Here is a 14986-nt window from a genome sequence, read left to right on the forward strand (position 1 = left end):
TGCAGGTCATCACATCACAATAATGCTTTATTAAGGGACAGAATAATATGCAGCTTTGGGGGGGAAATTTTTACAAATATCAAAAAGAACTAATCAAGCATCCTCTATAAAACTTTCCAAACTTCCAGGGAGGTCTGCGAAGCAGGACAAAGTGCTCTTTACACAGGAATCGGGACTTTCAAGTATCTGAGAGGCATTGAAAATACCCTAACCATTCTACGTACATACACAGGCCAGTCGGGGCGCTCAGGAGGGGCCGAGCGAGCTGGAGGCCACGAGGCTCTCACTGGTGTCCACTCCCACAGACCCCCCAGCTCCAGGAGTGGTTCCACACGGGGCCTGGATGTCTGCAAAGCAAGAGAGGGAGGGGCTTCAGCCGCCGTGTCCACTGTGGGGCCGGGCAGGCTGCCCGATCCTCACTAGAGCTTCGGCCGCGTCCACCTCTAGCCCGTGTGCTTCCATGGCACTTTCCAGCGGCTTTACCCTTGACCCTCCAGGGCAGGGGAAACCCGTGGCAAAGATGAGGAAAGTGGGCGGCAAGGCCCAGTGGCTTGCTGGAGCTCATGCTGCTGAGGATGGCCGGCCTGGGGCTCACTGCCCCTGGGAAGCTCGGTTCAGAGGCTGCCCCTCACCAGTGCCGGGCGCCCCACCCCAGACCCTCCCTCCCTGACACAGCTCATCACCACCAACCTTCAGATCTCTGGTTTCCTAAATGCAGCTTTCAGCCCAGGGCAGGCAGCCCAGGGCCTGGGCTGGAGCCTACTGCCCGCACCACCATCAGACCGGCCCGCCCAGCGCCTTCCAGGGCCTCCTCACTCAGTCCCCGTTAGTCACAGGAGGCGAGCGGGAGAGTGACCGTAACCGTTCTTCCCTTTCCTGCCAGCCTGAAGGAAAGGAGGAGGGTTTGGGACCCTTCTCACCCCCAACATCCGAGATGTCCATGATCACACAGTCGCCTTCCTCCTCCTCCTCCTCCTCTGTGTCCGCCTGGAAGCCGTCCAGGTCCCCAGCTCCGACCTGAACAGACAAGGCGCACGGCCGTCAGCAGCGGCAGCAGCAGCAGACAGGGACGGTGTGGCCCCTCCCGCCACCCGCTTCCCTACTCCTGACCTCCTCCACCCATCTTGAGGAGTCTGTCTGATGGGTTATGATCCAAGGAAACTTTGGGGGAGTTCTCTCAAATGAACTAATTATGTTCAGATTTCTGAAAACTACCCCCATTGTTATTTACCTGATTACAAAAATAATTTGTTTATTGTTTTTGAATGAGAACTCTGGGTTTCCGGTTTGGTTTGAAAGAGAGATGGATAAAGCACACACTTTCTCTGAATTATTATTTGCATTAAGTGGCTGAGAAGTTAGTTGGTCAGTGTTTTCTTCTCTGCCCAACAGCTTCATCCCCTCCGCCTGACGCTTGGTTAACTCTCTCCCTCTGACTGAGGCTCCGACCAGTTCTGCACATGAGGACACCATCTGCACCCTGTGGACAGGGGTTGGGAGGGGTGGGAAGGCTCTACGGAGGGTAGGATTTCCAGTGCGATTCCCAGGCTGTTTTCATTGGCTTCCACCAGAGGGGACAGAGAGACAGACTGTGGAAAGTAACAGGACCGATTTTATACATCACCCATCCACACGCGGCTCGCACTCTGTACATGAACAAAGAGCCAGCAGAGGCGGTGGAGTTGGGGTTACTTCCGCGGGGAGGCTATTTCTCAAAACACTCCTGGAGTTCCTCTGCTACAGAAGTCTCCGTTTGCCTGGAAAAGGGACGACAGCACACCAGGGCTGTCCGCCTTGCCCACGGTTCCCCAGCCTGGCCGGCAGACAGGGCTCAAGCTCGCAGCCCCCTCAGTGCTAGTGTAGAAGCTCCACGCTGGGCTCCTCGGGCTGGGAGCCACCGAGGCAGGAATGGCCCCAGGCAGGCAGGGGCACCACTGGGGACGCTGTGGGCATTTTCCAGCTACCTGTTTCAAGAGAGCTGACTGGCCAAGACGAACAGACAGTGCTACTCTCCCCCGCGCTGCCCTGGAGGTACTGGTTTGGGTCGGGTGAGGGATGGGACAGATGTGTCTCTTTAGACCTCTCCCCAGCCCCTGGGCCCTCCAGACAGGAAGCCAAGAGCAGATGAATGAGGAAATCTCGGAGGAACCACCGCCCACAGCCCCACAGGCACGCGACAGGTTTCAAGCCTCTGAAGTGAGGGTTCCGGACGGCGCCCCAAGTCCTGCTGAGCTGAGGGCCACGGGACAGCTCGCCACGCTGCTGTCACTACTGCAGGGGAGGGTGCAGCGCCGGAAAGTGAGCCTCCGGAGTAGGAAGACACTGAACCACAAAGCATGGAGACTGGAAAGGGCAAATGCAGCCCCTGCCCATGTAAAAATAAGACCAAGGCTGAAGGGTTGAGCTGCCGTGGGGCCACACACACACTTGGTGGCAGAACTGGCACCTGACCTCAGCCTGTTCGATTCACTAGATCATGGTACCTTGTAAACCTGTAAGGTAGCATGGCTACTTTGAACTCTAAATGAAAAGATTTTCGAATTCCCACAAATTGAAAAAGCCCAACCCAAGCTAAACTATTCATATGCGTTTACGTGTGGAAGGATCAGTTAGTGGCTTTACGAAAACGCAAGGGGAAGCATTCCGCGTGCTCCCAGGCCTCCTCCAATCCTGACCTCAGAAACTACCACCCGTGGCTCCCACTTTATGCTGGCGCCGTGCAGCACAGGCCCTGCTCGACGCAAACCCAGAGCTATCCTCCCACCCGCCCTTCCAAATCAACCCGCATTTTGTCAGTCAAGGTCTCATTGAACCAGCCTCTCTTGCAGCTGGGGTGGCTATGCCAGAGCATTCCAGCCAGAAAGATAAGGTGGAAGTCAGCCTCCCCTCCAGCCAAACAGGAATCCTCCCCAGGGTGGGCTTGGCCATCCTCGTCTTGCTGGCTGGAGGTGCAGCAGCCATTCTGCCACCATGAAGACAAGGCCACAAACTAAAGCAGGAGGGAGTGCGACAGGAGGTGCCTGGCCCCGGACGACAATGTTCACAAGCTCCGGACTTCCTGTTGCTGGAGACAAACTCCCATGAGTTTAAGGTGACGCAGGGGGCTTTATACCTGAGGCCTGCCCAGTTCCAGGGGACCAAGTGTTGTCACAAGCAGGGTGTCACACCTCGAGCACTCAGAGGAGCAGCGGGGATGACTCCCCACCACCCTGAAGCGCCGGTGCTCTGAGCTTCCCTTCCCGAGATGCACCCATTGTGCTGGGCCACGCTGTGGTCCTGGGGCCTTCCCACGGGATTCCCTGAGAAGGGGCTTTTAAACTGCAGACCTTAGCACCTACCCCACACCCACTGAATCAGAACCGCTGGGGCCAGCACACCCAGAGCCACCGGCTGTGTAGCCTTCCGTGAGTCCCCGCCACACCGCGGAGCCTCTTCAAGGCCTGTGAACGGGGAGAAGCCGCACTGCCTGCTGTTCACGTGTGTCTTGTGGGATGAAAGGCGTCACTGACTCTCATGAATCAACCCCTCTCACCTGGGGAGGGGCACCCAGTTTATGTGGGAGCATTTTCTCATTCCTGGTAGCTCAGTAAACAACGAAGCACCAATGAAACGTAAGAATCCACGTCAAGTGCCTGGCGTGAGGAAAGTAATAAGGGCTAAACAGTCGTTTTCCACGTAGAGAAACACAGGCAATGAACACGCATGGGGATGGCCACACCAGGAGAGGAAGAGCAGAGAGGGGCTCAGGAAGACAGCTGTGTCTCGCGAGAATCTAAGGGAGGGCTGATGGGGGTAGGAGCCCACGAACACTGCTTGGATAAGGACACTAAGGAGGTCTTCCAGACCCAGCCCCTTTCAAACGGGCTCTCTGGCCAGTTTCAACCAGAGCAGCCACACTCGCGGTCCTGCTAAGATTGTCTGGCTAATGACATCGACCGTGAAAAGGCTCTGCGGCTTGAACACAGCTTGAACACATAACGGATTGTTTTGGGTCGAGGCCCAGGGAGGGAAGTGTTTGTGGGGCTGGGGCCCCCAACTCCTCACCAGGTGGGCTCCCCCAGTACCAAGCCGTGTCCACAGGCCTCACAGGGACAGGGGCTGGGGAGTGGCAGGAACAGCTGGCATGACCACACCGGATGGTTCTGACGGTCCCTCTTGCTGTGACAGTTTAGGAAGCAGGTTTACGTTGCACCCGAGACCTCACCAGTCTGCTGGCCTCAGGGAGAAGGCTAAACGTCACTCCAAGAGCCGTTCCCCCCACCCGGACCCCCCCGGCCTCCTCACCCCGATGGCCACACACTAACAGCAGAGGAGCAGGGGGCGGGGGGCAGGGGTGGGGGTGGGGCGCATGCCGGCTCCCCCCTGTCTCCGTCACCACCCAGCCTTCAGCAGCAGCTCCTGGAGTGGCAGCGCCCCCGAGGAGAGCCCGGGATGTGAGCGGAAGACCCAGCTCCTCCTCGTAAAATCAAGTCTCCCCACGTCTCTAGGTCTGTGAGACGCCTGCCTCAAGTGAGGACCCGGTGGGCTTCCCTGGTGGCGCAGTGCTTAAGAATCCGCCTGCCAATGCAGGGGACACGGGTTCGAGCCTTGGTCCGGGAAGATCCCACATGCCGTGGAGCAACTAAGCCCGTGCACCACAACTACTGAGCCTGCGCGCTAGAGCCCGCGAACCACAACTACTGAGCCTGCGCTCTAGAGCCTGTGAGCCACAACTACTGAGCCTGCATGCCTGTGCTCTGCAACAAGAGAAGCCACCGCAATGAGAAGCCCTCATGCCGCAACAAAGAGCAGCCCCCGCTCACCGCGACTAGAGAAAGCCCATGTGCAGCAACAAAGACCCAAAACACAGCCAAAAATAAATAAGATTTTTAAAAAATCAGAGGCTTCCCCGGTGGCGCAGTGGTTAGGAATCCGCCTGCCAATGCAGGGGACACAGGTTTCAGCCCTGGTCCAGGAAGATTCCACATGCCACGGAGCAACTAAGTCCGTGAGCCACAACTACTGAGCCTGCGCTCTAGAGCCCGCAAGCCACAACTACTGAGGCTGCGTGCCTAGAGCCCCTGCTCCACAACAAGAGGAGCCACCGCACTGAGAAGCCTGCGCACCGCAACAAAGAGTAGCCCCTGCTCGCCGCAACTAGAGAAAGCCCGCGTGCAGCAACGAAGACCCAACGCAGCCAAAAGTAAATAAAATAAAAGGAATAAAATCTATCTTTTGAAAAGAAAAAAGTGAGGACCCAGTACTCACACCACAAGGTTTCCAATAAGAGTAGCTACAAGATGAGACTCATTCACGCCCACATTCCAGTAAGAGAAAGAACAATCAAACGTGGACCCAGGCTGAGGCTCGGGTCCCAGCCTCTGGGTGTCCAGGCAGCACTGGAGACTTCACTCTGGGGACCAGCGTCTCTCAGGAAGCCTGCCCACCACCAGGCGAGGGCAAACCCCTCGCGACATGTGTCCCCACGGGGCCACGCGCTGTCAGGCTGCAATCACGTGGCTGGCTGTCCGCTCCACCGACCCCCGTCTGTGTCTCCCATTAGATGGTGTTTTGCTCACCACTGTCTACAAGGCCTAGCAGGGTACCTAGTGCAGAGCAAGTGCTTAGTAACTGTGTTAAATGAGTGCAAAAACTAAATAAAAGCCATGACGTGGAACGTTATTCAGCACTAAAAAGAAATGAGCTCTCAAGCCATGAAAACACAGGGAAGAAGTTTAAAGGCACACGACTAAGTGAAAGAAGGCCATGGAAACAGTAAACGGATCAGTGGCTGCCAGGGGTTGGAGGGAGGGAGGGATGAATAGGCGGATCATGGGGGTTTTTAGGGTAGTGACGCTATTCTGTATGACACTGTAATGCTGGATACAAGTCCTCGTACATCTGTCCAAAGCCACAGGACGCACAGCACCAAGAGTGAACACTAGTAAACCACGAAGTCTGGGTGACAGTGACGTGTCCATGTAGGTTCATCAGTTGCAACTGCCGCACAGCTCTGGCTGGGGACGCTGATACTGGGGGAGGCTGTGCGTGGCGGGGGCAGGGGGCACACGGGAAATCTCTGTACCTTCCCCTCAATTTTGGTCAGTTTTGTCACCTCAATTTTGCTGTAAATCGAAAACTGCTCTAAAAAGAAAGGTTGTTAAAGACAACAAAGCCGCTGCGGGGTCTCACCTGCCCGTCATGCCGGCGCTTCTTCATGAACTGGGTGATGCACATGCTGCCCGCCGACTTCCTCTTGAGCGAGACAGGCGTTCCCTGGCTGGGCCCTGGGGCAGGGACGCTGCCACTGTCCTCCCTGGTGGCCGAGGGCACTGTGGTGACGTAACTCCACTGGCAGGGCACGGGCAGGTGCTCCTGGGCAAAGCTCTTTAGCACCTGTGGGTGGACGTACCAGCACATCCTGTAGTCAGGTCTCTTCTCATACACCGAGTTCTCCGAAATAATCCGCTTGAGCCTGGCCTTGGAGGGGACGGCGGTGTCCTCGCCAGCGGTGGGGGTCTGTGGGCGGGAAGGGCCAGGGCTCGGGGGGCTGGCGGCGCTGAGCTCAGGGCTGCCGGCGTCCTTGCTGAGCAGTCCTCGGCGGCAGCACTCCTGGAACTCCCGGATGATCACTTTGCTGCCATTCACGTTCCCGTGCAGCAGCGGGAGCAGCTGGGCCAAGACTGGCAGGGAGAGAGGGACACGGTGGATGAGACTCGGGGCGGGATGGAATAAACGTGGCACCCGGGTTCCCCAATCTGTCACCGAGGCCGAGAAACACGGTCAGCTTCGGGTGGACTTTTTTTCCCTTCTGGTTTTATTGAGATATAATCAACACACAGCACCGTGTAAGTTTAAGGTGAGCAGCAAAATGCTTACTGACATCACGAAATGACCAACCACGATAGGTTTAGTGCGGGTGGCTTTTTATGGGTGGACTTAAGACACATGAACTTGCTCCAGAAGAGATTCTGAGGCCCAAGCCTCAGGAGGCAGGACTCGTTGCGATAAACTGTCATGTCTCACTTCATGCGCCTGTTTCCTTAGTAACAGTCCTCACGTTCTCCTTCTGAGTGGCGGGCCCTCCCAGGCTTTGAAGAGCTAGGGATGTGTGTGCTGGTTGGGCAAACAGGCCGACTGAAGTGGCTGCCCCGTACTGCTCTCGTGAGTGTCACAGAAAGGACACATGTGCTCAACAAGCGCTGGCTTTGGCTATTTTTTGGAAGAACTTCTGAATTACCATGCCACGTGCCTAGGAAGTCTCCTGCCTGCCCCGGGCCTGGAGGAGGTGGGAGCCTGAGCCCTCCGTCCCCACCCGTCCCTGGCACTCACTCTGCTGGTCCCTCTTCTCTCTCTTGGAGGCCTTGGGCGTCTGCTCCTCCTCGGGGGGCACGGTCTCCAGCAGGCAGGCCGTGAACTGCTGCAGCACCTTCAGGTCAGCTCCGCTGTCCCTGTCGGCCGCCCAGACACAGCCGATCTTCACGGGCTGGAGGATGCGGAACCTCTTCCCCTTGGCCAGAAACTCGTCCCACTCCTTGGCCTTCAGTTTCTGGCGAACCCTGTGGTTCTCCGGGTCGGCACACTCCTTGCAGGTTAGAGAGCAGACGCTCGCTCAGGGTCCCCCTCCCCGGCACCCGTGATCCCAGCCTCTGGGGCAGTGAGAGCACGTGCAGGGGCGGGCCGGCGAGGAACGGCGCCCACCCAGCTTCCAACCCCCGACGGGTGATGAAATGGGCAGAGGGCATTTTCGGATTGAACGATAACTGGCACTTTCCCCCATTTGGTGCCTCAGGTGCATCTGCCCCCTCTGGCCATCCCTGGGTAGTCACAGGTATTTTTATTACCTCGCCAGTAAGCCTCTTAATGCCACTGTGGGTTTTCTGGTTAACATGTGATCCTGAAGCTGAAATCACCATGCCCAGCCCTCTCCCACCCCAGACTGGTGCCACTGTCTAAGGCAGATACACTGCGGGCCCAACGAGACCTGTCTGCCTCGTTGGCTGGAAACGTACGAAGAACACAGGCCCCGCAAGTCTGGCTCTGAGACAAGTCACTCCCGCAGTGGCATCAGCCCTGTCAGCTTCCCCACTACCCACACACCACGACCCGGCAGGCCTTCGGAGCCCTAGAAATGGCTCCCTCAACAGTCCCACCATCTGGCAGAACTGAGAAAGCTGGGGGTGCGGGAGCGCTGAACCTCTGAGGCTGTGGGGAGCGAGGTCCACGCGGAATCGGCCGTGGGGGTGGGCTGAGACCTATGTCACCACCCCCAGGTCGGCGGCCACCAAGCTCCGGACCTGTCCCCTCCCCGTTCACCCCTCACCTCAGTTACTCCTTCATCCTCAGACAGGTACCCATGGGGCACGAAGAAACCATCGTCCTCATCCTCATCCTCTCCCACCTCATCATCGTCGTCCTCAAGAAGAGAAAAAAGTACGTTTATGATGTGTGGAAACAACACATGCTTCACGTAAAATCTTAACCTGTGAACGTCTAAGAAAGAAAAAGCCTCCTACTGCTTCCATTCTCACTCCTATGCACACCTGAGGGTCAGCCACACTCCCATGACCCAGCCCCATCGTGCTCCAGCGGGGGTGGGGGTCAGGCAGGACACAGACGAGCAAGGCCCAGACGTAAAGCAGCGGGAGCGGTGGGCCCCTCGGTGAGGCAGCGAGCAGGCGGGCCCATCCAGAAGCGGGCGGACGCCGCCCCGTCCACCGCCAGGCAGGTTACTGCCACCCATTGAGGTTTTCCCAGCACGGCCGTAAACCCGGACGCTGAGTGTGAGGGAGCCCGGCCTGGGCCACGGCGGCTCTCGGGCCGGAAGCCGGCAGCACCCCCGGCCGCGCTCACCCCTTCGCTGTGGGAGAGGGACTCCCCCGGCCGCGCTCACCCCTTCGCTGTGGGAGAGGGACTCCCCCGGCTCCTCCTCCTCCCACTCGTCGTCGCTGTCCACCTCGTAGTCCAGGAGGTCCTGAGGGGGCAAACACGCAGTGGTCACTGTCGTCTTCAAGGGCGGAAGGGAAAGGCAGAGCATGCAGGCTAGAACGCTCAGGGAGCTCCCGGAGCCCAGTGAGAAGGGCACACTGGGAAGGAAGCGCAGAGGGTCGGGAGCAGCTGCCCGCACGCTCACCCGGTCCTGGGCCCAGGGGTCCCTCGGATGGATGACCGTCGTCTTCCTGTTCCACGTCCCCCAGTAGGCTGGCCGGTGGTTCTCGGAAAACTGCAGCAGCTTCATCCTGCCAAACCTCCTCCTTTCGGGGACGTCGTCCACTTTGCTGCTCTCCACGATCACCACGTCGCTGAGGGGAGAGACCCCCGCTCAGAGGCCCTTCTGTGGCGCGCCCGCCCACCACCAGCGGCCCTCCCCCCAGGGCAGCGGGCCGTGACGGGCGGCCCCGAAGCGGCGGCACCACCTGCCCCGAGGCAGGCTAGCGTTTACTCCAGGGGCCTGGCGCGAGGAGAGGGAGAAGCCCGACTGTTCAGCAGCTGCCCCACAGCGCATACCAAGGCGGCATGTGACGGGTAAGCTGGCAACAGTGGGGGAATGTCCCTGCCCTGCCGGGAGGCCGGCACACACAGCCCACCCTCCAAAGCAGGGCTTTCTGCGAAGCTGCCGCACCCGGGAGACTCCGGAGGCTCAGGGGAAGCCGGAAGAGAGAGGTCTGGTGAAGCAGCCGAGTCTGGGGCCTGAGGCCCGGGAGGGAGAGGACCAGCCAAGGCCACAGGACTCAGGAGCGACCAGAACGCAGGGGTCTGCCCGGGCCACCCAGGGCTCTCTGACATCACCAACGGGCAAACGGCAGTCTCCGCCAGCACTAACCTGTTAAAAAGGTCTGTGTTCTGGTTACAAACCACGGTGGGTCCGGACCTGAGGGGCCGCCGGCTTTTCAGATCTTTCAGGAAGGAGAATTCGCCGCTCTGCTGCCGGAGGAGCTCGTCTAACTGGTCACAGAGGTCTTGGTCGAAGGCGGTCCGACAGCGAGGGGCGAGGACCATGTGCTCTTTGATTTCAAAAGGGGCAAACTTCCCACAGGAACCGGCCAGGGTCTGAAATGGAGAAGGGGCGTGATGGCACCCCTACTGTGACAGACCCGCACACAGCAGTGGTGAGGAGGAGCCGCTGGACGCGAGGCCCGGTGCTCTCGAGTCGTTCAGGTTGGGAGGTCAGAGGAGACGCGTACACAGGCCACATGCTCCTTGATGGCATTTGCGTGGGTTTCTGGAAAAGGTGAAACTACAGGGCCAGAGAACGTGTCGGCAGCTGCCAGGGCTGTGGTGGAAGGAGGGAGCCGTCTGGGGGGACGGAAATGCTCTACATCTTGATGACGGAGGTGGCTGCAGGGCCCTGTACATTGTCAGAGCTCGCTGATCAGTACTCCTGAAAAGGACGGGTCTCACTGGATTTTTTTTTTTAAAGATAATTAGACCTTGATGAGCAAACAGAGACCTAGGAGAGTGACCCGCCACACTGTTACAAGATGACTCGAAACAGAGCTGAAGCCTGACGTAAACCTGAAACACGGGTGTCTGTGTCCTAAGAATCCTCCTTGGTAAGCCCTCGTAGGTTTTTTTTTTTTGGCGGTGTCGGGCAGCATGTGGGATCTTAGTTCCCTGACCAGGGATGGAACCTGTGTCCCCTGCATTGGGAGCACAGAGTCTTAACCACTGGACCTCCAGAAATTCCCAACCTTGGTAGGTTTGAGTTCCCTTCTTGGAGCTCCTTCAGCATCGTGAACGTCTGCGTCAGCGGATCCCGAGGGTGGCAGCAAGTGAGGACAACATGGGGGGTTAGGAGGAGCGTGTACATCTCTGAGGTTGGGTATAAGAAGGCCAGCCTTTCACCCCAGCAAGAAAACAACAGCTGAGGCCAGCACCCTCATTGTGGGTCGCATGACAGGGTCACCCAGGAACTGTTGAAAATCCTGATGCCCAAGCCAGGCCCATCAGATTCTCTGGGATGGGATCCAGGCTCCAGTGATTTTTAAAGCTCCCTGGTGAGTCCAACACACAGCCGAGGCCAAGAACCAGTAGACTGTTCTCCTCACTAACAGCTGCTGGGAACATCGGGTATCCGTACAGGGAAACATTACGGCCACGCCCGAATCCACGGGCACAAAGAATTCCAGCTAAGCTAAGGAACTAAACATAAAAAAACAAAACGTAAGCTAAAAAAAAAAAAAAACCTGGAAAAAATTAGAACATGTCTATAACCACAGGATACATAAGGCTTTTGAAGCAAAAGCCAATTACAATAAAAGAATAAAAATGTTCACATTAAAACGAAAAATTTCTGTACGAGATACCATCAACAAGTCAAGGGGGAAGGAATGGACTGAAGGAAGTATGTGTAGTGTACCCCACCAAGAATGAAAACCCAGACTATATAAAGAGCCAGAGATATGGAATAAAGCCTATCCTACAGAAACATGGGCAAGAAACGGGAACTGGCAAGTCACAGAAAAAGAAATAAAATGGCAAGCAAAGATGAAAAGATGTTCAACTGCACTGAGAATCAAGGAAAAACAAAGTGAAACAAAGATACGTATTTTTCACCCGTCAGGTCGGCAGTTATAAGAAAATTCGCCACATCCAGTGCTGGCAGTAAGTAGGCGGAGAGGACGTATTTTCACGCACTGTGGGGACGGGAGACTGTCCATCAGCATTTCCTGCTGGGAGGGCACTTGGACAATGACAAATACAACTCTGTCAACGTTGTGTCCTCCGGACATAGTGGCAAGTCCGCGTCCCGAGAGGTGTGCTGGTGACATCCATGCACCGTTTGGGGGGATCAACAGGGGAGGGGGATATCAACCATGATGCCACCCACATCACGACACTTTATGCAGCAACGAAAAAGAATGAAGAGGGGCCAACATGGCAAGAATCCAAGATAGGGCTAAGCGAACAAAGCGGTAACATAATAAATTCATGATTTGTTACCTACATAAATACACAAATATACGAAGGGATGCACGTGCCCAGAGAATGATCTAGAAGGACACCCTTGCATCAGAGGAGGTGGGTCACACCTCTGGAGCATGGAGGGAGGGGGGGGATGGAGGGAGGGGGGGGATGGAGGTCTGGGGTCTCCACAGGCAAAGGATGGTCTAGAAGGTGACCGGATGGCAGATGGGGAAGCAGAATCCTGTGCTGAATCCCACATGCTTTATGCTCAACCTTGTCTCCTACGTTGAGCAGAAAATCTCCGAGGGTGAGGACCAGGTCTTCCTCCCTTACACCTTCCCACACGGCTCCCAGCACAAAACTGTTGACGAAGCAACCTCTAAATGCTTGGCAGTTTTAGCAAACGTGCCACTTTTTGCCTTTTTGAGCACATAGTGAATGACAAGATATCGAACCTCCAGACCCTACCAGAGATCAAAGCTCCCTGGGCAAGCGGAGGCCCCTCTTGATGAAAGCAGAGCCAGTGGGTCAGAAGACATCTTTTTGTTTTTCAAAAGGAACAGCCTGACAAAGGCCAAAAGTAAAGCCAAAGGAAGCCAGCTGCTCACCTTGGGGGCCTGTGGAGTCTTTGGTTTCTGAAAGAACCTTGTGATTTCCGCCTTCTCGGCTTTAATGCGCTGCAATATAAGAGAAGAGGAGGATGAGGAAGAAATGAAGAGAAACTTTTTTATTTTTTAATTTATTTTATTTTTTGGCCATGCCGCACAGTATATGGGATCCTAGTTCCCCCACCAGGGATCAAACCTGCATCCTCTGCATTGGAAGCACGGAGTCTTAACCACTGGACCGCCAGGGAAGTCCCGAGAAACTGTTTTAAAACATGCAAAAGCCCCTAGAACTGAACCCCAAGCATTTTTAGATTGAAAGCATTATTTTGATGTTAGCTCTCAAAACCCACAAGTGGGTACCAGGCAGTCTCAAAAGGTCAGAGCTGCAGAAGGACCGGGATGTCAAGCCAGCAGGCACGTGTCAGTCCCTGGGCCCCCCGCCCCGCTTCCCACTACCTCTGGGACGACATCCGAAATTTAGCAGTAATCAGGCAAAAGACCCCGCTTCTCAAACACACAGGAAGATGCAAGTTCTGGGAGAACATGCTACCTTTTCCTCTTCTCTCAACCGCTTCTCCTCTTCCTTTTTCCGCTTCTCCTCCAGCTTAGCCCTAAGAGACATCAAAACTCAGCTTCACCAACCAGCACAGGCCCGGCCCATGCCCGGCAATCGTCTCCGGGAGACGGACGGCATGGGGAGGGGGCGGGGGGAGGGGAGGGGCGGGGGCGGGGGAGGGGAGGGGCGGGGGAGGGGAGGGGGAGGGGAGGGGGAGGGGGCGGGGCGGGGCGGGGCGGGGCGGGGCGGAGCACTCACTCCAGGGCCTCCTGGCGCTCCTTGCGCCGCTCCTCCTTGCGCCGCTGCTTCTCTGCCTTCTCCTTCTCGTCCTTCTCCCGCTTCTCGCGCCGCTCCTTCTCCTTCAGCTCTTTCTCCTCCTCCCTCTTCTTTCTGGCCTCCTCCTTGGCCCGCTTGGCCTCCTCCCTCAGCTTCTCCTTCTCCTCCTTCTCGGCCCGGAGCTTCAGCTGCTTGCCCAGGCGCTCCTTATCCTGCACGGGAGACGGTCCACAGCTCAGCCCCGCGGATGCCACGAAGGGCCGCGCCGGCGTCCGGGGGCGGCCGTGCGCAAGCGGAGGGGAGGCACGAAGGAACCAGCCCCGGCAGCAGCCTGCTGGTCAGCGTCCTTACAAAGAAGGGAATTTTCAGTCCATTACATTTCCTTCTGTCATGAGAAAGGCGATGAGGGTTAGCCGGCTGCCACAGGACCTTCTGGGCAATTCAAAGTAAGATACGTTTAAGACACCGTCTTCAAACGTGGGATGAGGGTTAATTTTTACTTAATTAAAAAAGATTAAGTAAGCACCTCTAGGCTGCCTACACCGGGTACCTGCTGTTGGGTCTGAACTGCATTTATCTGCTCAGAAAGCTGTGGTGAAATAAAGACACAAAAACACCCACAGGTTTTGCTTCCCTACCTTCAAAACAAAAATATTTTCCTTCCCGTCCCCCCAAAACTATTCCAGACAATAGGGTTTCTTTTCTTTCTCTTGAAATGGGAGAGTGGGATGAGACAAGGCGGGGGAACCTGACGAGCAAGTCTTAAAAACAGGGGGGGAACTGAGACTTCCCTGGTGGCGCAGCGTGTAAGACTTCACGCTTCCGATGCAGGGGACCCGGGTTCAATCCCTGGTCAGGGAACTAGATCCCACATGCATGCCGCAACTAAGAGTTCACATGCCACAACTAAGGAGCCTGCCTGCTGCAACTAAGACCCGGCGCAACCAAATTAATTAATTAATTAATTAAATTTAAAAAAAAAAAAGTGAGGAGCAGATGAGAACACACTAAAAAATAAAAGCAGAAAAAAATTTTTTTTAATCTTTACAGCCATTTCTCAAAAGAAAAAATTTTTTTTATCTTTAAAACCATTTCTCAAAAAACCAAAACGGGGACTTCCCTGGTGGCGCAGTGGTTGAGAGTCTGCCTGCCAATGCAGGGGACACGGGTTCGAGCCCTGGTCTGGGAAGATCCCACATGCCGCGGAGCAACTAAGCCCGTGAGCCACAACTACTGAGCCTGCACGTCTGGAGCCTGTGCTCCGCAACAAGAGAGTCCGCGATAGTGAGAGGTCCGCGCACCGTGATCAAGAGTGGCCCCCACTTGCCGCAACGAGAGAAAGCCCTCACACAGAAATGAAGACCCAACACAGCCATAAATAAATAAATAAATAAATTAATTAATTAAAAAACCCAAAACGAACAAACATTTCTTGGGATCTGAAAAGGTCAGACGTTAAGAAAGGACCCACAGTGATCTCTATGACTACGGCAGTGCCGTTTCATCACCAGCAGGAGGAAACAGCTAGTTTCTTGGATATTCTTTATAGTGGGAACATCTCCTTTAATCACATCAGCTCCTCATTCCAAAGAATTCGTATGTGGCCTGGGGCGCTGGGTTATTATATAATTTTGATTTTGTATTAAACAAGTTTCACCTC

The 14986-nt window shown here is 55.9% G+C and overlaps 1 protein-coding gene across 3 annotated transcripts in view; it reads right to left on the reverse strand.

Moving 5' to 3' along the window:
* Window positions 1-14986, reverse strand: part of CHAF1A (chromatin assembly factor 1 subunit A) — a 26739-nt gene continuing 11753 nt past the window's right edge. For all 3 annotated transcript variants that reach the window (XM_068537237.1, XM_068537235.1, XM_068537236.1), the window contains 11 exons: window positions 13309-13538; window positions 13045-13105; window positions 12495-12563; window positions 9803-10029; window positions 9113-9281; window positions 8873-8953; window positions 8303-8395; window positions 7312-7564; window positions 6172-6662; window positions 921-1017; window positions 1-347 (listed from right to left, as the gene is read on the reverse strand). In XM_068537237.1, the coding sequence (XP_068393338.1) occupies window positions 247-347; window positions 921-1017; window positions 6172-6662; window positions 7312-7564; window positions 8303-8395; window positions 8873-8953; window positions 9113-9281; window positions 9803-10029; window positions 12495-12563; window positions 13045-13105; window positions 13309-13538 (1872 nt within the window). In that variant the 3' untranslated portion in view covers window positions 1-246. The remainder of the gene's footprint in view (window positions 348-920; window positions 1018-6171; window positions 6663-7311; window positions 7565-8302; window positions 8396-8872; window positions 8954-9112; window positions 9282-9802; window positions 10030-12494; window positions 12564-13044; window positions 13106-13308; window positions 13539-14986) is intronic.

Source organism: Eschrichtius robustus, chromosome 2, assembly GCF_028021215.1.
Source record: "Eschrichtius robustus isolate mEscRob2 chromosome 2, mEscRob2.pri, whole genome shotgun sequence".
In the NCBI taxonomy this organism is placed as follows: Eukaryota; Metazoa; Chordata; class Mammalia; order Artiodactyla; family Eschrichtiidae; genus Eschrichtius; species Eschrichtius robustus.